General features: G+C 48.1%; 10 protein-coding genes across 10 annotated transcripts; 6 read left to right on the top strand and 4 right to left on the bottom strand.

Moving 5' to 3' along the window:
• Nucleotides 1–262: 262 nt before the first annotated feature.
• Nucleotides 263–1,024, top strand: N7479_006950 (SGNH/GDSL hydrolase family protein; the record flags this gene model as incomplete). Its single annotated transcript, XM_057254644.1, has 1 exon — nucleotides 263–1,024. The coding sequence occupies one exon, from the start codon at nucleotides 263–265 to the stop codon at nucleotides 1,022–1,024; it is 762 nt and encodes a 253-aa protein (XP_057108506.1).
• A 1,587-nt stretch (nucleotides 1,025–2,611) lies between these two features.
• N7479_006951 (NAD-dependent epimerase/dehydratase family protein) lies at nucleotides 2,612–3,517 on the top strand (the record flags this gene model as incomplete). The annotated part of the gene is made up of 1 exon (XM_057254645.1): nucleotides 2,612–3,517. One exon carries the CDS (start codon nucleotides 2,612–2,614, stop codon nucleotides 3,515–3,517), a length of 906 nt encoding a protein of 301 aa, XP_057108507.1.
• Nucleotides 3,518–4,545: 1,028 nt separating this feature from the next.
• N7479_006952 (uncharacterized protein) lies at nucleotides 4,546–5,655 on the top strand (the record flags this gene model as incomplete). The annotated part of the gene is made up of 1 exon (XM_057254646.1): nucleotides 4,546–5,655. One exon carries the CDS (start codon nucleotides 4,546–4,548, stop codon nucleotides 5,653–5,655), a length of 1,110 nt encoding a protein of 369 aa, XP_057108508.1.
• Nucleotides 5,656–6,811: 1,156 nt separating this feature from the next.
• N7479_006953 (uncharacterized protein) lies at nucleotides 6,812–7,936 on the top strand (the record flags this gene model as incomplete). Its single annotated transcript, XM_057254647.1, has 1 exon — nucleotides 6,812–7,936. One exon carries the CDS (start codon nucleotides 6,812–6,814, stop codon nucleotides 7,934–7,936), a length of 1,125 nt encoding a protein of 374 aa, XP_057108509.1.
• A 288-nt stretch (nucleotides 7,937–8,224) lies between these two features.
• On the bottom strand, nucleotides 8,225–11,167 carry N7479_006954 (M28 family metallopeptidase; the record flags this gene model as incomplete). The annotated part of the gene is made up of 1 exon (XM_057254648.1): nucleotides 8,225–11,167. One exon carries the CDS (start codon nucleotides 11,165–11,167, stop codon nucleotides 8,225–8,227), a length of 2,943 nt encoding a protein of 980 aa, XP_057108510.1.
• A 454-nt stretch (nucleotides 11,168–11,621) lies between these two features.
• Nucleotides 11,622–13,575, bottom strand: N7479_006955 (putative ubiquitin ligase complex F-box protein GRR1; the record flags this gene model as incomplete). Its single annotated transcript, XM_057254649.1, has 3 exons — nucleotides 11,622–11,969; nucleotides 12,029–12,712; nucleotides 12,769–13,575. 3 exons carry the CDS (start codon nucleotides 13,573–13,575, stop codon nucleotides 11,622–11,624), a joined length of 1,839 nt encoding a protein of 612 aa, XP_057108511.1.
• A 739-nt stretch (nucleotides 13,576–14,314) lies between these two features.
• N7479_006956 (putative AMP-binding domain protein) lies at nucleotides 14,315–16,279 on the bottom strand (the record flags this gene model as incomplete). The annotated part of the gene is made up of 5 exons (XM_057254650.1): nucleotides 14,315–14,622; nucleotides 14,678–15,307; nucleotides 15,385–15,831; nucleotides 15,885–16,080; nucleotides 16,127–16,279. 5 exons carry the CDS (start codon nucleotides 16,277–16,279, stop codon nucleotides 14,315–14,317), a joined length of 1,734 nt encoding a protein of 577 aa, XP_057108512.1.
• Nucleotides 16,280–16,799: 520 nt separating this feature from the next.
• On the bottom strand, nucleotides 16,800–18,226 carry N7479_006957 (60S ribosomal protein uL13). The gene is made up of 4 exons (XM_057254651.1): nucleotides 18,084–18,226; nucleotides 17,855–17,990; nucleotides 17,341–17,653; nucleotides 16,800–17,266 (listed from the first exon to the last, which is right to left on the bottom strand). Exons 1-4 carry the CDS (start codon nucleotides 18,102–18,104, stop codon nucleotides 17,128–17,130), a joined length of 609 nt encoding a protein of 202 aa, XP_057108513.1. The 5' UTR covers nucleotides 18,105–18,226; the 3' UTR covers nucleotides 16,800–17,127.
• A 639-nt stretch (nucleotides 18,227–18,865) lies between these two features.
• On the top strand, nucleotides 18,866–20,151 carry N7479_006958 (metallophosphatase domain-containing protein; the record flags this gene model as incomplete). Its single annotated transcript, XM_057254652.1, has 2 exons — nucleotides 18,866–19,061; nucleotides 19,205–20,151. The coding sequence occupies 2 exons, from the start codon at nucleotides 18,866–18,868 to the stop codon at nucleotides 20,149–20,151; spliced, it is 1,143 nt and encodes a 380-aa protein (XP_057108514.1).
• A 3,560-nt stretch (nucleotides 20,152–23,711) lies between these two features.
• Nucleotides 23,712–25,349, top strand: N7479_006959 (J domain-containing protein; the record flags this gene model as incomplete). Its single annotated transcript, XM_057254653.1, has 1 exon — nucleotides 23,712–25,349. One exon carries the CDS (start codon nucleotides 23,712–23,714, stop codon nucleotides 25,347–25,349), a length of 1,638 nt encoding a protein of 545 aa, XP_057108515.1.

Genomic DNA, 25,349 nt, shown 5'->3' on the forward strand with positions numbered 1-25,349 from the left:
GAAAATCAAAACAGAATTCCCAAAGGGTTGAACAAATCTGCCCCCAGGGCTTATGGGTCACGGGCGGACCCTGCGCCCCGCAAGTACCAGGCACCTGGACAGCTCCAAAGCCCTGGAGTAGTTTTTGGCCTGGTGTTTTGGGCATCCATTTTTCCTCGTAACCGTGGTTTCTGCCAAGGCTACTCCCATCTCCAACTCCGTCTCCAACTTCAAAGCCACACTTCTCTACTCAAATCTGCTATCTCTATTTACTAGTCTGACTATGTCTCAAAAGAAACTCAAAATTGCGAGTCTGGGCAGCTCCTTTGCTGCTGGTCCTGATATCCCCCCACAAATCGAACCAAAGGCCGCACTGCGATCAGGACAGAATTACCCCCATCTTCTGGCGCAGCACTTGGACGCTGACCTCACTGATCTGTCGGTTTCTGGTGCAACGTTGCTCAACATAACAGTCGATCCACAGTCTACCGCGTTCAACGTGACCTTCCCACCGCAAATCACCGACCTCCCCGAAGATGCTGATATCATTACCGTGACTGCTGGAGGAAATGACATAAACTACATCGGTGGCATGATCGCCGATGCTTGTGATGCCGAGCTCCAATCATCTGCACCATTATCACCCAGCGAATTAGCAGAACGGCTAGCGGGAGTTATCGATCAGATACACAAACGAGCTCCGGGAGCTCGAGTCTACCTTGTTGAATATCTTGCTGTTCTGGGACCTGGCACTCAAGCTGGTCGGGATATCCCGCTGACCGAGGAGAAAATTCAGCATTACCGTGGTGTTGCGTCTGATCTACAACATGCGTATTCTGTCGCTGCGGAAGGTCGAACCGATTGGTGTGAGACGGTCCCAATTCACCAACTCAGCCAAGATCACACACTTGGAAGCAGTGAACCATGGGTTGGGGGATTCAACGTAGGACCTCTTCTCCATCCGAACCTTGATGGAATGAAGGCCGTAGCGGGAGTTCTAGCCGAGGTTGTCCGCAAGAACACATCGTTCAAAGCATCGTTGTGAATCTAATCATTATAATACACTCTGCGCGGTCTCACTGGGTTGATTATGATTGTCAAGCAGGCTAGAGCAGGTATGAGATATCATCATCATCGATGTGATCTCCAAAAGCATATGGATTCGATCTCTGTCACCTGTCAGATCAAGTACAGACGTATGAAACGTTACATCAAAATTGAATATGAATGGAATGAGCTGTGAGCTGTGAGCTGATTATACAATATAGTGTGGTCTCCAAAAGGTTAGAGGACGGGCTCATCAATACCATTGCTTCAATTGGCTAGTTGGTCATCTTATTGCAGGTTTCCCTCATATCCCTCTATAAGGATATAAAAAGCAGTGTTAAATAAGATTTATAAGGGTGGTCCAAAATGCGAATCAAGATCTCAGCTATACAATATCTAATCTCTATCAGCAGCCTTAAACTGCGCACATATGATGTATTCTTCCTAAGGTCTCTCTTGGGATTTTGAGCCTCAAACATAGAGAGAAAAAAAGAATACCAAGTTTAACACTTGCCATAGCTCCGAGACACTCGGGCATACTGTTTGCCGCTAGCGTTTGGGATTTTCGTCGGGGCACGTTATTTAGGGCATTATTGGACCTATCTAGGTACTGTGGGGAATGACATGTGCACCAATCAGACTACAATCTGTTACACAAGATCTTGTGGGTGATCTGGGGTAAACCCCGCAGTTGAGACGAGAACACCCGGCTGTTTTTTCAGACTGTTAATAATGCAAGCCCTTATAGAAAATAACTTACTATTGGACCTTGTTACTCATTTTGAACCCCATAAATATCTCGGAAAAAGAATAAGCTTGCACACCAGATACACGTAACTAGCATCGAATTTCTGCGATCAGGATGCAAATGCACGATGTATACGGACACCCCTCGACTGTCGGTGAGGGCTATGCATACTTGGCACCTGTCACCCGTATATCAGACAGATATATAACCAATAAGACAAGGCTTGCCTTGGATGGCCCGTGGATGGGCAATCCAGGTAAATAAGCAACTAGTAGCGCTAACAAACCCAAGCCGCTAATGATAATGAGAGCATTGCCCGTGTTGTCTTGGCTTGCCGTCTTGGGTTATGTACAACCCAAATTTGATTGATTTCAATACGTTTCTTTTTTGTTCAAATATATGCATCAGATTATATGCTGCCGTATGGTGCGTTGACCGTTCTGGTTAGAACAAAGAAAGTCATCGTACACGTATTATTCTATATATAATATCTATACTGCCGATCAATCAAGACCTATGTCACTGATAAGCCTCGTGAACTGAGTAGTATTCGTACAAATTAGTGTCATTCTACATATCCGGAAGCTTTCATTCCATCTTTGTCGGACCGAACACTTCGGGATGTCATCTTCCGGCTCCACGCTTCGCGTCCAGCGAAAGCGAGGACTGTCTCTTCAAACAAATCCGAGAGCCTTTCATTCCATATTAGAGTCTTTGAATATTCATTTCTTAAATCATCATCTACCGGTACGGTGTTTATCTCAATCCATCATATAGAGATATCTTGGTGACCTATACCCCGCATCCAACTTCCCCTCTTACAGACAAGACCACGATATGGGAAAACGCATAATCATCACTGGAGGCTCTGGCAAAGCCGGCCAGCATATTATCAGATATCTCCTCCAACAAGGCCATGATATCCTAAACCTGGATCTCGTTGCTCTTCCCGCCGAACTGGAAGAGCAAGTCCACACCCTGCGTGTCGACCTGACAAACACCGGACAGGTATACAGCGCACTAGGCTCTCATTTCCGCTTGACAGAGCCGTTCCGTGAGCCGCTCGGATTACTGCCCGATGCAGTCATTCACATGGCCGGGTATTCGCGCAACATGATCGTCTCAGACGAAGAAACTTTCCGCGGTAATACCTCGGCAATGTACAACATAATCGAAGGCGCCTCGCGCCTCGGCATCAAGAAAATCATCATCGCCAGCTCTATCACTGTCTACGGAGTGAGTTTTGCAGAGGGGGACATAGATTATCCCTCCTTCCCAGTCGAAGAAACCGTTGACGCAAACCCGATGGACACATATGCTATCTCGAAGGTGTGTGGAGAGAGCATTGCACGGGGCTTCGCGCGCCGGTATGGAAGCGACATCTATGTTCTGCGCATTGGTCGCGTTGTTGCCCCAGAAGAGTACAAGCAGTCCATGTTCCGCTCATACGTTGAAAATCCCGACAAATGGGCGCCCCATGGCTGGGCGTACATCGATGCTCGAGATCTAGGGCAAATGTGTGATCTTGCGGTTCAGAAGGATGGTCTTGGATTTCAGATCTTTAATGCTGTCAATGACGAAATTACGAATTACGAGAATACTGCTGGGTTCCTAGCGCGGGTTTGTCCCGACGTCCCGGTTACGCGAGAACTGGGGGCCAAAGAGGCTCCGATCAGTAACCGAAAAATCAAGGAACTGCTTGGGTTCAGGGAAGACCATCATTGGATGAAATATTATGAATAACTGTACGGAGTAAAGAAATCAAATCTGATTAATATCACCTCGGTACTTTTGTACAATGTTGAGAGACTGGGGCTAAGCAGGTCACGCGCCCATTCCCGATGACATCAGCAGATCTTTGTTGCCGAATGTGGAGTCTCCAGGGCCAATTCTTGGCCAAATACGAACAGTAATATTCCACGTTGCAGGTGTGGTAGTAGTATGAGAACCTATTATTTCTAGCCTTTGTTAAATTTAACTAGGTCGAGCCCACACATATTCGAACAAAGGATGCAAATGTTTCACCGTATACCGAATTGATCAAAGTCAAAGGCACCTATCTAATAAACGAGGCTTTCTCCATGGCGTAATCAAGCGGGCTATAATCCCGGCAGTGAGGCTGGATATGCCTACAAAACTCTTGGCTAACAAACGGGTTGCAATTTCAATCTTTTTTTTCCCTTTTAGCCACGGGTGACTTGGATATAATATCTTGCCCCTGAACCTATAGGTGTGAGGGTTTTTGATGAGACGTTGGGATAAGTTCACAATCACATTGTAGAACGTCGAGGACCCCGAATGGACAGGTAACACAATATGGATACACGATCTGGCAGAGAGCAGAGAGCTCCAATCATGAAGTCGGGTGGGAATTGGACAGCGAATCCTTTTGCTTTTTTGAATCTCAATGTTTTTTTTGATCACTTTCCTGTTTTTGTGATTTATTGCTATTATTACATACCTAAGAAATATAACTACTATTCCTACGTTACTTCTAATATTCCCGTCCTCTAACATCCAAGTCTGGGGTATCCTGATCGCCGGCCCCCGCATGCAATATACGGGGTGCGCCCCAGCTTCGTTTCCCTTCGCCTCTTTGTCTTTTTTCCCCATTTCTGAATTTTTCGTCTGTTTTCTGTATTGCTTTATTTCTTTTCTAATGGGTCGATCTATCGCCCTAGATTCTCCTATATCTCACCTCATCCGCATCCACATACATTGATCTGCTCCACTCGCCATGCAACTGTTCCCCTGACACATAAGTCAACGCCATGAGCAATTTCAGTGCCGCCGGGGATGGCATTAGTAGTAACTACGAGGGTGCTGGCGTTCCCTTGCAGATTACTATCGCAACTCTTGCTGGTATCACTTGGTACAATGCCTTGGAGTTAATGATTCTCCTCTTTGTCACCTTCGCGGAATACCGAGGACTTTACTTTTGGAGTTTATTTGTCTCTTCCTCTGCCGGTCTGATTCCCTACTCGCTGGGCTTCTTACTCAAGTTCTTCAAACTCACCGACAAAATTCCATGGCTCCCTGTCACCTTGCTTACAATTGGATGGTGGTGCATGGTCACCGGCCAGTCTGTTGTCCTGTACTCGCGCCTACACTTAGTCCTGCCAAACCACCGAATCCTGCGTCGCGTGTTGATCATGATCGTGATTAACGCACTCATCCTTCATCTTCCCACTACCGCCCTCACGTACGGCACCAACCTAGTCCACGACGAGGTCGCCCTGGCCCCATGGAAAACTGGCTACAACATAATGGAAAAAATCCAAATGACAGGCTTCTGTCTACAGGAGTTCATCATCTCGGGACTATACATATGGGAAACAGTGCGCATGCTACGCTTAGACCCGGACCGTGCCAAGCGCAAGATTCAGTACCAATTACTAGTCATCAACTTCATCATCATCATCATGGACTTGGGTCTCCTCGTCGCCGAGTACATGAACTTCTACATCATGGAAACCATGCTCAAAGGCGCCGTATACAGCATCAAGCTGAAGCTTGAATTCGCCGTACTCGGTAAACTCATCCACCTGGTACAAAATCACGTCTGGAAACCCGAATCTTTCTCTGCGCCACGCGACCTGCCTGATTTCGTCGACGCAAGCCGTGTGACATCTGATATGACCCATGCTGTCCCTAGCCTCGTCCACCGCAGACCTTCCCGGATGGATGCAGACGACGTTTCTATCGCCTTCTTCGAACATCTACCATCCGACCGTTTACGAACCAATTCCGATCTCTCCAACTCGTGGAGCAGTGAGGCCCGCGCCTATCATGTGGATCATCTCCCAACCGACTTCACCAATCCTTTCCGCCATTATTCCCGTCGCCAGAGTCGTCGGGAAGTACCTAAGAAACCGGGGTGACAATAGATCCCGTCGCAGCAATATCCTTCAGACTTCTTTCTTCTTCATGAATCATGGTTTATGATATATGATCATCATTGAGACTTCCGATACCCCACTTTATTCTCCGTGAATATCACACATCAACCAGTCTTTAAATCGATCTCTCCCTCGACAACCCTGAGGAAATTCAACTTCCCACCGTCAAACCTCGCGCCCAGCTCCTCGAGTCATCCAAATTGAAGATTCACCAAGAGTTATTGTGCTGCTGAGCCAGAAACTTCCATAATGGGGAATCCCCAATTGTGCAGCCCACCAGGGTTCATTTACGATAGTGCAATGTAGATGCATGTTCGTCTTTGTTTGTGTATACAGCGATTTACAATAGTTATATCCTCAGATGCGGTTTTATTGAATATATTCCATTCATCTTGACTCCACACTTTTCTCTATTCGAAATATCTAGGCTGCCGTGAGTTCCGTCTAGTTTCTAGCAAGCACTATTGTTCTAAGCTTGTCATTGATTTCTGTGTCGCTCTTTCGTCGTGTCTTTATTTGAAGTGTGGCTTCCATATTGCTTTGAGTTTTCACGCAAATGAGACAAATTTTTTCAATTAGAGTAGGCTGTAAGTCAATGTTTCAGGCTTTCCGAGCATATGTTAACGCTTATATTTACGTACATCTATCTGTGTCTGCCGGATGAATTTCCATAGATAGACAGAACTTTAGTCTCTATAAGCTTAATTACTCCAGATAGTTCCAGGGCTCAGATGGTTATGGCTTGAGCTTAAATTACTTAAAATGCTCCGAGGTCCCAAGATTGAATCTTCTTAATTCAACATCTCTCTGACCCTATGAGTCCTATGCTTGATAGCCTCACCTTTCCTAAATCCCCACAGTTGTCGGAAAATCCCACTCTGAATCACATGCAATTATCAGATTATTTCTTTGTTATAAAACAGCCCAGGATCAAGGCAGTCGAGGCGATGTGTTGCTAAAAGTTCTCTTTCAACCCCTAGTATAAAGGCTCATATCGTGTAAATTGAATACGACAGGATGAATGGACATTTCCCACGTTTCTTAGTTAGATACTGTCTGCGTTCCCAGTCACAACATTCACTTCCTCTTCTCCCGTCTCGTCGATTTCTCTCCAAGCTAAGCAATCATCCGGCCCACCATGACGTACACGTCCATCAAGGTTCAAGGGCCACCAGAGGTATCGAAATCAGACCACGAGACTCACCTCCAAGCCCAACTACAATCTATCCCAAAAACCACAAAAGAGCTCCTCATCACAGTGCATACCCCATCGGACCCCGAGTGGGCTATACTCGGAGCCCACTTCTCCTCCGTAAGGATCCTAAGGCTGGAGAGCCATAACCGTGAATACAAGCTGAACAACAAGCTTATTCCACTCCACTGGCCTCTACAGCAACTCACGCTATACTCGACATTCGGACAGCTAACCCAGACTCCCTTCGTACGCAAGGGGCTAGTCGGGCACCTAATCCTGTTCTACGACTATTATCTACGCTTCAAGGGTCTCCCGAACGATAAACTGTCTGAGGAGGAACAGTACACCCTTAGGAAGGGGCCAAAGTTCCCATCTGCCAAATTCAATAAACCAAACGACAAGAAGCTTGTCGATTTCACAAGCTTTGTGGCAGACCACATGCACAGATTTCTCGGTGAGACCTTGAATATTGAACCGGAGAATGAGCCACCTGCAGGCCCAATCAATCTGCACACACTCGAAATCTGGGAATATGATTCTGTCGATGTATTCTGCCGTATGGCGATGGCGCTACCTCACCTCGTGGAAAACTTGCAGACACTGCTCCTCCGATACACTGGCATGGGCAAAAGCGAACCACTCACAATGGGCTGTTTTCGGGCATTCTTGCCTGCTTTGACTAATTTGAAGACGTTAGACCTCAAATTTGCGGATTTCGGGGATATGTCCACCGTGGAGATAATGTACAAGTTTTTTCCGCCTGATTTGACAACCCTTTTCTTCCGCGGTCCCGCTTTGCTAATAGAATCTGAGCATTGGGCGGATTGGCTGCGGGCTTTTGAGTCTCCAGACCTTCTGCCGCAGCTGCAGCGTTTGACCTTTGTATTGGATATACACTACGAGTATTGGTGTCGGGAGGTGGATATCGCAGCCCCGGAAGAGATACTAGGACGGGCACGGGAGGCATGTGAACCCCCCTATGAGATTGCTCGGAAACGTGGAATTACTATAGAGTCTATTCCGATAGATGATGATGGGCAAGCGGGGCCCATGGATGACCGCTGGTAGTTAAGTGCTCAGAGTAGATAGTTGCTGCTTTTCCTTTCTCTCCTTCTTTCCCTTAGATTTTTCATGATAGCGAATACAATCGTACTTTTACGTTAGGGTCCTTATTACTTAGAAGATGTAGTCAAGGGTATGTTATGTCTCGACTGAACTATAAATCAACAAAAAGCCCGTCCATGAGATGATACACAAACAACACAGCAAAATCAAGATATGGATGGAAAACAAAGCAACTCATAAATCGTACATAGCAAAAGGTGTTAGGGACCAGATTCCTCCTATCCCTCAGGCTCAACCCGTCGAAGGCCCAAGGCTAGAACGCTTAATCTCAAATGATCGAGATCCCTCAATCAACCCATCAGAGAGTTTGGTCACAGCCACCCACGCCGGACTGAACTGTCTCACTTCGTCAAGAGCGGGGATGACGCCGATCCGGTTATTGTCGCTCCATAAGCAGGTGATGCGGCCCCTGATAGAGGACTCGTCAACTTCATTGGCCTCAGACGAGTCATGCTTTGAGAAATCGACATCGACGGTCCACTTGTTGTTCCAGGTACGACTCCACAGTTGGATCCGGTTCAAACCATCTGGGGACGGGTTTAAGAAGCGGTGATCTGGGGCTGAGGAGCCAATCACACTGAAGTTTGTGATATAGTTGCCGTCCAAGTTGATACGACAGTTACGTGTGCTTTGCCCTGATACTTCGAAGCGAACAGAGGAGCTGTCCGGTTGAGGGTGGGAAATGCTGAAGGAAATCCAGTCTGGCGACAGCTCAGAAGCCTCAAGCAGAGAGTCGGCACTGAGGACAACATGGGGTACTGGCGCATGCCAGGAGCATCGCTGGACTTCGTTTTTGCCTCGGAAAGTCCAATAACAGGTCTCATTTTGGCCTGCTGCACTGGGGAGCCCGTAGGTAACATCTTTTACAAACGGAGGCATTCCAGTAAGGGAAGCAACGGAGATCCCGTTGTCGAGGTCGACCTCCTGCACGAAGAAGAGCTTTAGGCGGTTGGAGTCTGCGAACGGGAAGGCGACAAGGTTGTAGATCATGGTTCCGATGAAAACAAAAAACAGGAAGATAGGCAGGTGGTATGTGTAGCGGTGAATAAATGGCAACATAGGCGCAAAGAGGAGTGTGGTAAGCATAGAAATGAAGAGATAGACAATCAGCTGGGGACTACCATCCTGACCGGTCTGGCTGAGAGCACTGGTAATCAGAAGACCCAGCGGCACGATCAGCATGAGGATTACGGGAGCTGTGATGAGCAGCTGCAACAGCCATGTCCACCGCGGCAACACGCCACTCCACCCCTGCTCGTGTTCATACACGTTCGGGTCCTTCTCTTCTTCCTCTTCGTCTAGTTCATGAGATGCACGCTCTGCTCCAACGCGGACGTAGTTGGCAAAGGTGGTGCGGTGTCGGCCATGTAAGAGCGATGTTGACTCAGTCGGGTCCTCTTCAACATCATCGTCATCATGGTTTTCATCGCCCGATGCAGCAAGCCGGCTTCCCTGGGTACTAGGCCGTCGAGATTCAGCTAATCTACCAGCGTACTCTGACTTCTTTGGAAGAGAGAACAACTCCAAATAGGAGATCCATGTGGCCAAAAAGGTACCGGCAAAGTAAAAGAACATGAAATAGCCACCAGCGAGCCCTTCCTCATGCTCATAAACGGTGCCGACTACCATGAGAGACCAGGTGAAAACAAACATCCAGGTCCAGGTATAGACTCGATGAAATGCTGATGGGCGTGCAAAGTCTGCGACGCGAGATACAAACCAAGCCAAGAAAATCCAAGCCGAGATCATCATACTCCATACGGCGTATGAACTGCTATGGGCGATAAGAGGATTGACTTTCGTCACCATGTAAGCCAATCCGACAGTCACCGCTGTAGGAATTGATATCAAAAACGGGAACCGGAAGAAACCACGCAAACCACGCAACGGGATGTTGTCGTCGTTGATCTCGGAATACACCGATGAGCGGAAGAGATACATCTTATCGGCCTTTGAAAGAATGACACTGGTGACAAGCAATGTCAATGGCGCCACAATCAGTAACGTGACAGACAACGCAAAGAGCGTGTGTAGCCGGAACACGGCAAAAGCACTCCCAAACAGATCGAACCAAACAGCCTGGGTACCTGAGCCGCTAGGCACGGTTCCATCGTCGGGGACATCTCCATCGAACCGATCAGTGGTATCAGACACAAGCTCCTCCGTCGTAGCAACAGCAGTAGAGAGCATATGCCAAAGCGAGTCAATACTGGTGTGTCGGGCATCATCCTGATCAGTATGATAACGAGCTCTAGGTTCAAAGAAAGCGACATCCAGACCGCGCAGGCCCAAGATACCGTTCAGAACAACATAATCCGTCTGACTGCTAACAAGACCCTTTTCGAACCCATTGGCACTCAACACCGAGCCGAATGGGTGCTGTGATTTCGCATACGCCTGAGTGACCTCCGTATCCGAGCTACGGAATAATGTAGCACGACCTCCAGCGCCCGCACCTTCCAGATTCAGGAATGTGTGCGCAAATCGCGCCATCGGATGCTGGCTGTATGCGCGTGCGCCGTTCAGATAGTCCTCCTCGCCATTGTTGAGGAGAACCACCAACCCACGACGCGGGGCATGGCCCGGTGTCAAGAAGTATTTCACCAATTGCAGACACGTCACAACACCAACCCCATCGTCTGTCGCTCCATACCCGGTCGAAACGCTGTCGTAATGCGCGTTGACAAGTACTCCTCCCTTGCCAACGGGCATTCGGCCGGGGGTCTCCCACCAATTCTCTTTCGTATCTTCCGAGCCACGAATGTAAACGAGTATATTAGTGCCTTCAAAGTAAACACCGACGCTTTTATCGATGAAAGTTAGGTTTGACACCATGTCGTCGAAAACAAAAACATCGGGCTTCTCCTCTTTCGCGTCGCGGTATTCCTCGGTGGATGGGGCGGCCTGCTTGATCGCGTCGATGCGTTCGAGTAACCACGAGCGAACCTCGTCATTCTGGTGCGAGTTATATGGGTGAAAGCCTTTTGTCAGGCTTTGGAGATCTTGCCATGCCTCTGTGAGGTTGAGGCCGTTGGGGCTCGTCTGGGGCGCGGGTGGGACGTTGTGGTGGATCACCAGCAATGGGATGATCAAAGTGAGGTACACTACCGTGGTGATGATTGTCACCGGCCACGGCGTAAACGCCAGAGGGTTTTTGGCCTTGTAGGTAGCCATACCCTATGCTGTTGGAGCTGAGATAGAATGGGTGGAGTGGAGGTTGAAGTTGGAGTCGAATTAAAGCAAATGCGGGGGTAGGTTGTAGTACCGTAAATACGCTAACTTGTAATATACATACATTCATGTACATTCTACATGTCTTGCAGCCTTGCAGCAAGTCCTACACAAACACAACTGCAGCTGAATGAAAGAGATGAGAATTGCTTAAATTCTATGCGATTACACATTGACGACAAAAAAATAATCCAAGTCCGTAAACGCTACCGTACTAATGCATTTCCCACAATAACACAGAATGAAGGATAAGGTGATCTGCGCTGATATGGGTAGAAATATGTCTGCCTGTTTGATCCAGCTAGGGATCACGAATAAAAGAAAACAGGGAAATGAATAAAAGGGAGAAATGCGAGTGCCTGAGCTTATTTTCGACTGCAAGGAAAGGGGTATCGTATCAAGTATTCATAGGCCCGACGTCGATGTAATCATCGTCTCCATCGTTGATAACAGTTGCGTTCATCAGCCCAGTCATCTGGCCCTCATCTTCGTCCAGTTCTTCGTCGTCATCGTACATCGTGGCTTCGGCTCCTTCTTGGAATGGTGGTTCATTTCGGTTCAAGTGCTCCCGGAGTCGATTGACACCATCACCGCTGAACACACAGAAGACATCCCGTTGTTGTTGCGTGAACTCTGGGGGAGCTTCTCGGCAGAATGCGGTGAGATTCTCTCGCAGGAACGCTTGGACGCCGGTCAAACTCAAATGAGTCAGGCGTGGACAGCTATTCAGCAAAGCGTGGATACCCTAAGCCATAATGTCAGTATTGCATATTTTGTACATCAGGTTCTTCGACCGAGACTCACTTTCATTCCCAACTGAACGCAATAGCTCAGGTGAACACGCTCTAAACTGCTGATGGAAGGATGATGGCCCATCTTGGGCCGTGCCAACGCTAATATACTCTGATCGGTGATGGCCTGACATTTGACTAGCCCGATTCTTCGGAGCTTCGGCAAAGTTGCCAATTGTTGTACACTGCGGTCCGTTAGGAGGTTGCAGCAGGCCAGATCGATGTATCGAATACGGTTGCAGGACTTGATCAGGCTTATCACGGCCGAGTCTGAGATGTTCGAACAGTGACCCAGGTGCACATAGTGGAGGTTCTTTCCTAGCCTGCAAATGGCAATCACAGCTCGATCTGTGATAAATCGGCATTTGGCCAGGACCAGATTCCGCAAACGAGGAGCTGCACGCACGATTCGCTCCACTGAATCATCCCTGACATTCTCGCATGCAGTGAGATCAAGGATGCGAAGACTGTCGAAGGTCATTTGAGGAGATAACGACATGAACGCACTATCGTCGATTTCAGTGCAATGTGCGAGCCGCAGTTCTCGGAGATGCCGCAGTGTCGTGAGCAACGGGGTCACTGATGTGCTAGTGACAAGTTTGCAGTCATGTAAATCGATCTCTAGTATAGACGGGCAGTTCTCAGCAAAGGACTGAATGGCCCGGTCTGAGACATTGGAAACTCCGTTGAGTTTCAACTATCATAGAATTAGCGCTTGCATTCCACCCAAAACCCCGCATATAATCCACATACCCTTTTGATTTGACGGCACTTTTGTGATACAATGAGTAAAGCGTCGTCGGTGACTTTTGAACATCCTGTGATGTTCAGACCTTGCAGGCGAGGGCAGTCCCTGGATACCGTGGCGAGCGTGTGGTCTGTGAGATGTCGCAATTCTGAAACATCCAAAGCCTGCAGATGCCGGTTCCCCTCCACCAAATCTGAGACCCCCTTATCCGTCAAGTTCTTGCAGCTTGTCAATGTCAGCCGCTCAATCCTCTTGCACTGGTTGAAAGAGAGGATAGTTCCATCGTTGACACCATCTGACAGAGCTGATAGATTCAGTCTTTTGATAAGGTCTGCGTAGTTGAAAAGGCTGTCCGGTTTTCCCAACGACGTAGTCACGCTTCTCACATTGGCCCAGGTGTTGCAAGTCGGTCTATGCCACAGTATCCCTACAGAGTTCGCAGCCCATCCACGACACACCAGCATGGAATTAAGCATATCTATGGGCGCAACCAATTTCGAGAAAATCGCGATCAGAATCTCGGGTGGGAGGCGGCCGATCGGTGGCAGTGGCTCGGATGGTTCACTTGACAAACGAGAGTCGCGGAAGTTGGCCACACCGATAGAGGATTGCGAGTCGTTGGCCTGGGCCATGAAGAAATCGGTGTCATCATCGGCGGCACGTTCGGGTGACGTCGATCCAGAGGTTTCGGAAGGGGCTGCACTTGAGCTTCGACCGGCTTCTCGTGATCGATGCATCCTAGTCGGTGTAGATTCGCTCTTCGAAGTTCGTTTCAATATATTTTTCGGGTGTCGGTATGGTTGAAATCTCATAACTTCAAGGAAATCTGCATGGGCGGTGCATGTGAGACTGGAACAGGCAAGTCCGGTCCACACCAGGCAGTATTTGACCAGTGAACAGTCCTAAGACTTTTTTTTGTCTGAAGACTGGTAGATGAATGCTATTTTCGGGAAATATCTGCAACGAGATGGGTGCACGAGGGATGTAAGCGTGGTTTCGCGGCGTGTATTTGGATGGCAAGGGAGAGGCAGACAAGGGAAGATCGTTCAGAATGAAGATGAACAAATCTAGATCATGATCCCAAGCACCCCTTGGGTCAGATGCAAATGCGTAACCAGGAAATTCAATGCAAGTAAATGTGAAGGGATAAAAGCGGCAATGGAGGGGGAGATGAGGCAATGGGGCCGGGTTTCACAGTGCTGCGGAGTCAGTGCCAAGCACTTGCTTATCATTTGATAAGATGGTAGATGCTCTGCAGATTATATAGCACCTTTTTGTTATGTATGAAACTTGGATGTAAACCCTTTCTAGAGAAAATGAGGATTAAGCTGCCTTACTGAACCAGATCGTGAAGGCAAAAGAAGTATTCAAGATCACTTGATGTAACCTCGTGCTTGATCTACAATGGATCTACCAATGCGGGAGTACCGGATATCTAACTCCATTAAAATGTAAGAAAGCGTTACTTTCTTCCAGAGTCTCTGTCACATAAATTCAAAGTGATCTAATCATCCTAGTTAGAAATACATCTATCTCAGTGATCATCATTGTCTAAGCTTCTCTCGAACCCTTCACCCAATCATGCAAGATATTCTTCCGGATTTTGCCAGTGCTGGTCTTGGGTAGTTCAATAACTACTTCCACTTCCCGAGGAATCATAAACTTGCTGATTCCGCTAACATTTCGAGCCCAGTCAATCACATCTGAGCCTTGTAAGCTCTTGCCTTCTTTCACTGTAACAAAGGCTTTGGGGCGTTCGCCCCAATGGGAGTCAGGAACAGAAACGACACCAGCCTCCAAAATATCAGGATGCATGGCTAGCATAGACTCAAGCGCAACAGAGGAAATATTTTCACCGCCTAATTATTATTAGCAATCTAGTTTCTTAGTAGTTGGGTCACTCGCCGCACGTACCGCTGATGATGATATCCTTTGCACGATCAAGAATCTGAATTGCACCATCGGGATGCCAGACAGCCAAGTCTCCGGAGTGCAAAACACCTCCCGCAAATAGTTTCCGAGTTGCCTCGGGGTCCTTGTAGTATCCTCGGGCACAGATATTTCCAACAAAAACAATCTCACCGATTTCCTGGCCATCCTTGCGAACATCGACGATTGTCCCTTCAGGCACTTCGGTCTTGATGATCCGAGCTGGAAGGCTTGTGATAAAGCCGTGGCCTTGGCGGGCCATCATCTGGTATTTCTCCTTGAGAGGAAGCGCGTCCCATTCTGGCAAATAGTAGCCTTTGGTAATCGGGCCGTATGTCTCCGTCATTCCATAAACATGGACAGGATGCAAGTTTAGGTTGGACATCTGTTCGAAGAGATGGGGCGTAGGCGGGCTTGCTGCCACTGTGACACGGACAGCCTCGGGCAGTCTCTCTGCTTCCTTCGCATTGCATAACAAGGTGTTCACAGTTGGTGCAGCATTGAAATGAGTGATATGTTCCTCTTTCAGCAATCTCCAGATTTCGGGGTAGTCTATCTTGCGTAGGCAATAATGGGTTCCACGAACAGCTGTCACTGCCCATGGAAACGTCCAGCCTATTTGTATAAATACATATGATACGTTAGTCATGTACATCGATTTCAGATCACTCAAGTGTAGAAGATGTACGAACCCATAGCGTGAAACATGGGTAGCGTCCATAGATAACGGGCACGTTCACGGTGGTAATTCAGGCCACTTTCAATGAGGTTTCCCAATGTTGCCAGATAACAGCCCCGATGAGTGAACTCAACGCCCTTGGGACGGGCTGTAGTCCCGCTGGTATATGCCAACGCAATTGTGGAATCTTCATCAGCAGCTTGACTCTCGAGCCCTTCCCAACCCTTAGAACATGTATCGATGTCGTACCTGAGGCCTTCCAAAACAGCCTCATCGAAGGGACCTGTGAGCTCACCCTCTGTCGCATCAGTGTCGGTATCTACGATAATAGGGGTGTTGGGGCACTGGGATCGATAGTTCTCCAGAAGTGGAATAAATTCCTTGTCAACGATGATCACGTCTGCATCACCATGATCAAATATATAAGCAATGTCATCAGGTTTAAGGCGATAGTTGACAGCTGTAGATATGTTAGTTTAATGGATATCTCTCCTCAGAAGACAATTGAGTTACCAATGTTGACAGCACCAGCTGCAGCGATTCCAAAAATTGACTCGAGGAATGCTGGGGTATTCGGGCAGAGAATACCCACTCTACCGAACCCGCGTTTTTTGAGGTAGTACGCCAACCCCCTTGCTCGGTCTGCAGTTTCGCCGTAGCCCCTGCGAAGGATCTTGTTGTTGGCAGTTACATGATAGATTGCCTCAGCCTGTGTAATTGTTTGTCAGACTATTGAATTAATACATAGGTGACACTTGCAATGAGTTCACATTAGGTTCAATGGCAGCAGCACGAGGAAGAAAGAAAGTCGGGGATAACGTATGGGTATCAACACGGTGTTCAGACGGCGGCGTTGAACCTGTAAGATGACCAAGTAGGCCAGATAACCGAGACTTCGAACCAGACATGCTAAACTGGGAGTGTAGATGTAGAAAAACGTGTGTGTTGGACAGCAGATATATATTAATGTTGGAAAATGAAGAGGTAGTGAATTGGTGAGAAATGAAATACTCCAAGTTGGAGAAAATGCGGGGATGGGGATACCGACACTAACCTAGGGAGCGGCCGGGGGCCTCGGGTACGAGCTCTAGGGGTTATCCGGACTAAGGGATTGAATAGGTATGACCTCCAGGACTCAATTTCGGGGATGCTTGGTCTACGGCTATACTCGCTTCAATGGACTATCATGGATTGGTCCGTTATAGTGTGGGGACAAGACCGGTGGGTACGGAGCCGGAATCATATTGAAATTTGAGTGGATGGCATTTGACTTGTTCATATTATGCTATACTCGGTACTCCGTACAAAGTACAATGGATATGTATACTCAGGGGAGTGTGGAGATATAGGATATGTGCATGTGAATAGTCGTAAGTTACTAGTACAGGGGAAATCAAGTGGATTACCAAGTTTAAATAATAAAAAACGTATAGGTCAAAGTATTTTTTGATCATAAGAATCATGTTGAACTCTTGAAAATTGTTTCTTTGGATTAAACCGCCACGGCGCGAGTCAACGGCCAGCTATTTTGAACCTTTAATCCCAATCGACTCCGTTTTTTCGACTTTTGGAAAACTTCGAAGACCCCAGTCCCCGAGCCGTCATGTGCGTCACAGACAGTGGTATTCATGAGTTAGGGAACCGGGCCGCAGAGAAAGGTCGGTCGGCTTGCCGTTCAAATTCGCTGAAAGAAAACCGTCCGCGATTCCATCCCAGAACCATCGCTCGACACAACAACCAGCCGCGCTAAAGGTATCTAGTAGCCAAACTGAGCAAGCTGGGTCTTGGTCTTGCTGTCCACATTCGCTCCCTGCTCGGCCTTGGCAAGGACACGACGAGCGGCCTTCTTGCGCTCGTAGTAAGCCTTGCTCTTGACCTTTCGGCGCTCCTCGAGTCTGTGAAATGAGTTAGAATTTGTTGATTGACCCAATAAATCACACTTGGGTGATAAATTAGAGATTGTACATACCTGGACACAACATCCTGGTACTTCCAGCCAACCTCGTGGCTGAGACGGCCAACGGTGCAGTACTTGCGGCCGGGGCGCAGACGCAGGACACGGAGAGCCTGGGGAACAACGACACGCTTCTTCTTGTCGTAGGGAGGGGGAACACCCTCGAAGACCTTAAGGCGCTCGAGAGCAGCGGCACCACGGGCGGTCTTGTGGGGCATCATACCGCGGATGGCCTTGTAGAGGATACGGGAAGGAGCGCGGAAGTGGAAGGGACCACCACGGGTGGGGTTGAAACGAGTCATCTTGCGAAGGTAGGCGTGGTACTTGACTGTGTGGCGGCATTTCGAGTCAGCTTTCTGATATCCCAAGTTGTAGTGCATTTCCTCCAAAAATTGGCCAAACTGTCTTCAACTGCCAGTGTTTTCGATTTGCCGGTGTTGTCGATCGTTCCTTTCCTCCCCCACTGATTCACACAGTTCCCAATATCACACAGAACGCAAAGGAAATATTCGAAAGGGGTTGAACGTACGCTTCGCGCGGAAGAACTCGCCGGAGATGTTGAGGGCCTCACATCTCACGACGACGATCTTCTGACCGTTGAGCAGCTGCTTGGCGACAGTGCTGGCCAGACGACCGAGGAGGTGTCCTTTGCCGTCGATGACGACCTATTTCCAAACGATTAAGTCAGTGACAGATTCGATATGGACAATTTGGATGCGAGAGTTGCGGCACTCAAGTCGTTGGGTATATAAACGCACCACTGATTCGAAGGAGGACATCCTGTGATCTAATGTCCCGTGGGATGGATGTTGTCGGCGGTTGTTGTCGTGGGTGTCAAGTCGACGCACACAACGAAGTCGGATGGCTCGATGAGAATAGGCTAAGCGAGGGTCCGCTCACTTTGTGTTAATGGCGAGGGTCGCAGCCCTAAGTCTGACCAATCATGTTACACTAAAACCACGTGATACATCTCTCCTAGCCCCGCTCAGTATTGTATTATGTAATACTTTTATTTCTCACTGTGCGCCATAGCAGTTCTCCTTTCTTTGTGCCGTTAGGGCATTGACTTAGGGCTGATATACCCTGTTCTAGAAGTAAGATCGATTGATGATCTTGACGAGTTTTGAAACAAGCCCTGGGTTGAAGGCTTCGTATAATAATATTCGGTACAAACTGTTCACATTTTCCTAATGTAACTAGGAACCTTTTTCACTTCCATGTAAACCTGTTTCTTATTGTAAACAAGTCTGTCTTATCGTCTTAGATGTTCACTGATTGCTAGATCTATGATCTAGGCAACTTCAGGTGGAAACATTGGGTCCGATGACTAATATATCCCATGAACCTAAGGTTCACCGGGGCAGACTGAGGCCAATTGTTTTTCTTCTTAAAAGGAACTTCCTTCTCACAGAAATACCCAAGGCCAACAAGACTTCCCACTGGACCTTACGTCCCATTCATCCTATTCGCTTGCAACCCCACCATATACCAACGATCCAACTTGATTTTCCTTCGATATTACACTCTCCCTGCTCGAATCATGCGACGAAAGACGCGTTTTGTTTGCGTCTCTGATACACATGGATATACACCCTCTGAAGCGGGCTTCAAACTCCCAGCAGGGGATGTCCTCATTCATGCCGGCGATTTGACAAACAATGGAAGCCTAAAAGAGCTCCGCAAGACAATGAATTGGATCTGCAAGGCCGACTTTGAAATCAAAATCATAGTTGGCGGTCAGTCCTTCAACTTGTTCACGCGCCCGATTCACACTTGATTTATCCCCGGCATTAATTGAAGTTATATTTTGGCTGCTCCCCAAAATGCATCATTTCATTAGCAGGAAAGAGTCGGCACAGCTCCTAACCTTTTTGAACAGGCAACCACGATATCACCTTGGATCCAAAATTCTACAAAGAGCATGGACGAAGCTTTCACGGTCAGCACCTCGAAGATACACATCACTGCCTGAAACTCATCACAGAGTCGCCTTCGGTCGTCCTACTTCGCCATGAGCCTGCCTTGATTCGCTTGACGCGAGCAGATGGACCAAACACGGTATTTAAAATTTTTGGGTCCCCGTACTCTCAATCCCAGGGAAGCTGGGCATTTGGATACGAAGCAAGTGATGCTGCTGCGCTGTGGGGTCAGATACCAATAGACACAGACATCATCGTCACGCATACGCCACCACAATCCCACTGCGACCAGAAACCGAACAGAATGGCCGTTGGGTGTCCTGCACTTCGTAGTGCATTGAGCCTCATTAGGCCTCACTTAGCTGTTTGTGGCTATGTGCATGAAGGACGAGGGTACGAACTCGTTCGCTGGCGAGGCGATCTTACCAAGACAAAAACCGAAGCAGGAACACAACCAGAATATGATTCAGTTGACCATGTCACTCGGGGCCTTCTGCCACCCGTGGGCAGCAAAAAACAGAGCCTAGTCGATTTGACTGGCAAACGGGATAAACGATTAGACAACGAGGGATTTTCGCACTTCGGGCAAAGACAGCATGATCTGACGGAGACTCAACCAATGCCATCAGCCTCGCCGAGGTCAGAGTCATCTGCTAGAGTCTCTGGAAAATCAAGTCCACGAAACTCGCCGAGTGCTTATCCGCCCCTGGGCGCGGGTAGCCATGGCTGCAGTAGCCAGGGTGTTGATTACACTTTGCAAACACTAAGAAAGGAGACCTGCGTTATCAACGCCGCTGTCGTATCCACTAGCTGGCCGCACCAGGGGGGCAAACGGTTCAATTGGCCGATTTTGGTCGATCTTGAACTTCCCGTGTGGCGGAACGACCACGCGGTCGCGAACGGATGAATGTGTTTTCCCGTGGAATGAAACAATCTTCGGAAATTGCATTTTAGATTGGCCCCATTGATCTAAACGGCAATCTTCCCTTTGCTTTGGCCATGCATGGTGGCTTGACGCCAGATTTACCTCCTTCCTGGGACATATAGTGACCTTGTGGGCTTTGGCCCTGTTGAGACCAGTCGTTGGACGCCTTGATGCTTCATGATTTTTTAACATTGGTCGCCTAGTTACTTGATGCACTATCCTGGTGCTGTCAGACTGTCTACGCTTAGATCATTTGTTGAAATTTGCGCCGCATTGGCCTCGGGGGAGTGGTAGGTGAGCCACTCAAACTGCTAGAGCCCGGGGATATGCTCCATACTTGGTACCGTAGGGATACTTGTAACAGATTCTAATATTCACCCAGATTAATAAAAAGAAGAAAAGAAGAAATTTATCACGATTCGCTCTCCCACTCTCAAACTGTACAAACACCGGGCTTACCCCTCTTGTCTCATATATTACCCCGCATGCAATGTACAGACCCATCTGACCGATCGCAATCACATCAAGCCATACGCGCCTGTGATATCACAACTTGAGCTCTTGATTCTCATCACCGTAAGTTCCGAGGCCGTACGATTTACACAAGTCATCTGCAACGGGGATCTCCCCCAAACTCAAATATTCCAGCAACCGCAGCGCTTCCAAACGACCTGTTAGTGGATGGAGTCTGGGCCGCAAAGCAAGAGCGCAAAAACTTGAGCCAACCAATTCATGGCTCCTCCCACCCTCTCCTTGATACCTGATGTGACCATGTGCGGTCGATCATGTTTTAATCATGGGAGGTTTGGGGTTTGTGTTTGTGTTTGGTTCTTCAGCAGGGATTTGTGACTGGAACGCACTCTCACACACACCATCCTCGTGGGAAACACGCTTTTCGCAAGGGTTGCTCTTAGTCTAGCACACTTTTTTCTAGAAGGCGCTTAGTGGCTGAGCAAAGAGGTCTGGCCACACTATGTACTCTCTACTTCGTACAACATAAGTACTAGGTAATAGCCGAGAGTATCATTGCATAGAAAGGTAGTACTATACATCAAATTGCAGGATGCATTGCATCTGCATTTCTGTTTCCCGGGTAGCAACCTGCAACCGCTTGGAGCCGGCCATGGCATATGTAGTCCATTTTAGTACGGAGTACATAACCTACATCTATCGCCAATTTTTGCTTATCTCTGGCTACCTGACCTGCTTCAAATTTTCGGTGTTACTATTAGTCTAACTATACTACAAACACACCCTTCCTCTTCTGACTGCTAACGTCCAATCCTGAATCCACCGACCCCAGTCTTAGCGGGGCTGCGTGACTGTCAGGGAAGAGGGGTACCTGTAGACCACGGCTTAAACGACTAAGGTTACGACTCTGTGTTTCAGAAGGAAAATTTTGTGTGACCTTACGATCACCGCTGATGGGATCGGAGGATTATGGATTTGGCTGGTGCAGTCGGGTTGGAAAGAACAAGAGATGGTGGTCTGGTGCTATCTTTTGCCTGCCTGGGGATAAATCAACTACCCCCAGACCGAGAAAAAGTATGCTACAATCACTATCACACAGGGAAAAAAAAAAAGTCAAATGGCAGAGTCAGAGAGAGCAAAGAATGAGGCTATTGATGTACAAAATTTGAGGCGAAAATCCGAATGGGTCGTGAGTTGTTCCCACCTCGAGATATAGGACATCTTAACACTACAAAGTAATAGAAAGATACATGGATGACATTCTTAGCAAATTTGAGATCAGTTAGGCAGCTGGATAAGTAGTTAGTTATTTAGTGAATAGCAATATATTAACTAGTAATACGGAGGTTAACTAGTTAAGATAGTTAACTAACTAAGAATAACTAGTTATAACTAGTCAGTTACCTAGGTATGTTGTAGCAATGCTGACACAGCGTTAACTCGCTCGGCATTTGCATTTTTTCAATAAACTTGTCATGATCGGGGCTGGCACACGCATCAGCTCCGTTCAGCACTGGTCTGGATAACTCCTGCGCCTCACGGACCGCAGTACCGGGTCCAGATGACTTGAGACAAGTGGCCGGACCGTCCGAGACAGAAGTAGTATGGAGTACAACATAGTTTCATCAAAAAAAAAATTCTACCAATTGTCTCATAGTCTATGGAGTATATAGTAATGGTTGGAAGATAGGTAGTCTCGGGTGGGGGTGTTTAGCAAAGACACGTTGTATGCCCAGGTGTGGCACAAGTACCAGCTGTACCAGATGTTTTAGCCTAGGATTGGGTGCGCATCAATGCCTGAACCACCTACGGAGCAATGTACTTCGTGTTCCGTAGGACCTAGTGGTTTCGAGTGATAATAATGTTAGAGGGCTGCATTCCCATTGAATTAAGAATGAAAATGAAATATCGGATATTGAAACATGATCCGATAACTATATATAGAACACATGCACATTCTTCAGAGAAGCAGCCTTGGGGAAATTTAAGGCCCATGGAACCTCTCGGGAAGACGGGGAACATTACAGGAGTACCATGGGACAAGTCAGGCACTAATTCTAAGGCTTTGTTGACTTCGTACCTAGGTAATAATGTATAGAATTACAATACAGGGTACAGCACCCAATTAAACATTCCAGGTTAAACAAGCTCGTTGAATATGAATGGTTAGAGTGTATGCCTTGGGACAGGGCGAAAGAAAAAGAAAAAGAAAAAGAAGAAGAAAGTACGGAGTACGGAGTACTGTAGGTAGTGAGGCGACCACCTAAAAGGGCCCAAAAAAAGACCGCAGGCACTGATTAAAAGAAAGTTGGGGGAGACTCCATACATATGCAGGAGAAACTGAATTGAGTAAAGAAGGAAATATGAGCGTCATAACGATTTCAAGAGAGGGGGGGAAGACCCGATCCCCTTGGAAATCAAATGGGAGGGATCATGGTCCTCGTGTTGATTGATCGCCCCACTGTAGGCCAAATGCTCGGGCGAGGCTTGATTGGCAGGAACTTCAACAAATCAAATGAAGTGCTCAGGCCAATAAATGACCGGTGAATATGAGCCCTGGGGAAGAGAAAAGATTTTAATGACTATTTAGAGGAAGTAAGATATTAAGTTGGGCTGGATTTGAAGTCTTTGAACGTCTCAATAAGATCTTGTATATTTTCTATGTCGATGTGACTTTATATGTCTCGATATTACACATTAAATTTCAGATCTTCTTTTCGTGGCGCAGTCATTTTTCTTCGCCCCCTGACATTCGGTTGGCTCGGAGTCTGCGAAGGGACGGGTAACTCTGACATCTGATTCATTGTCCCATCTGAGGTCTTTCTGAAGCGTTTTTTATTTTGTCTTTGGTCAAATTTTCACGGGAAATCGGCCATATGCTTGATGATTCCTCTTAATTCTTTCTGCATTGCAAATCATCTCCAGTTCATTCTGGATCGGTGTGGAATCTTTGCTACGTCAACGGGTTGTTGACATTCCATATCTCCACCGCCTCTTTCTTCCCCCTCCTCTTACTTTCATCTTCTTTCATCCCATTCAATTCAGGGCATTGAAATCAAACACTACCCACAATGACCTCAGCACCAGACATAGACCCATATGCAGTCCTTGGTGTCGCCAAGGATGCCACCATCTCTGAAATCAGGGCTGCCCACCGAAAGCGGGTTCTCAAATGCCATCCGGACAAGGTCCAAGATGAGTCGCAGCGGATTGCTGCTCAAGATGAATTCCAGAAAGTCCAACAAGCTTATGAACTGCTCTCGGACGATGTTCGACGGACTAAACATGACCAAAAAGTCAAGATAGCCGAGCTACTGGAACGCAGACGAACAGACTCTATCGCCAACTCTCCGCGAGGAAGTGGATCCGCCACTCGCGAATTCCGCAATGGCCACTTCATGGAGGAGAGGGTCCCGATTGAAGTCTACTTTGAGGAGAAATGCCGATTTACAGAAGAACCACCCTCCATGTCGTCTCGCAAATGCGATGAGTATGAGTACGGCGTGCGCTCAAAGACTAAGCCGACAGAGGAGAAGAAGAAGGTTCGAACACCGATGAGCCCGCACCACCAAGCGAAAGAACAGCGGGAGGCGGTCAAGGCGACGCATTCCGACCGTAAGAAGGTGCGCGAACAGGAGCGACGACGACAAGCCGAGGTAAAGCGTGATGATACCTTCGGATCTTTTGTAGGATCCGACGAGGATGCATCTGATTCCAGTGTTCCCCACTATTCTTATACGAGACGAACTTCGACAACGCCCCACCGAGAGCGTGATTCACGATCCCGACCATCGGACTCCTCTCGCCGCCGTGATCGTCGCTACGACGAGGATGACGATGTGTCCGATCACTGGAGATCCAAGATTGATAGTCAGTACGTCAATGCAGAGGATTACATTGCATCCAAAGCCAAAGGCCGAAGTTCCAAGTCCCCACGAGAGTATCATGGTCATGACTCGGCGGAACTAGAATCGTCTGCTTCGCGATCCGCGGAACGGTCCACTCGCACCCGCCGTCGTTCTTCGTCGCGCGACGATTCCTACGAGCACCTGGATTCGTCCCGAAGCTACGATGTCAAGCCACCCAAGATGCAACCCTCCACGACCACCCCTGGTATCAAGGCGTCTCTTCGTCCTTTGTTCCTCAACACCCGCTCTGCAACCGTTCCAGGCCTTGTCCGCCCAAAGTTAAAGCGGGAGAGTCGCGAGCCAACACTCCACGAAATGGCCCACGAGCCACTACCATCGCGAAGTTCCAGAATGCGCGATCGCACCGACTCGGGCTACTCCAGTCCCAGTACTCCTGAAATGCTCCAGAGAGGCTCTTCTCCAAAGACCTCAACCCGCTACAAGGTGTACAAAGAACCAGACCACATCGTTGTAGAACCAAAGCTACCAAAGTATCGCTCGGCAAGATCTCCTGATCGAGATCGCATATCGCCTATACGGCCGACACCCAAGCGAAGCAATACCTACCAATACACCGCTGAAGTCTCGCCTCGCGTTGAGACTCGCTCTGCGCGCCCTTCTGTGCGCTCTCATCCGGACGTCGAATACATTGCCCGTCCGAAAGAGAAGGACATCCAGTACGGCAGAACATACAAGGAAGAAGATGTCAGTTACTCGCCGAGACGTGCCCATTATCATTACATGCAGGAAGAGGATTATCCTCCTGCTGTGGGGAGACGCCAGTCTCAGACTGCCTACTAA

The sequence above is a fragment of the Penicillium vulpinum genome (genome assembly GCF_028829585.1).
Source record: "Penicillium vulpinum strain IBT 29486 chromosome Unknown utg000003l_segment0_segment0, whole genome shotgun sequence".
Lineage (NCBI taxonomy): Eukaryota > Fungi > Ascomycota > Eurotiomycetes > Eurotiales > Aspergillaceae > Penicillium > Penicillium vulpinum.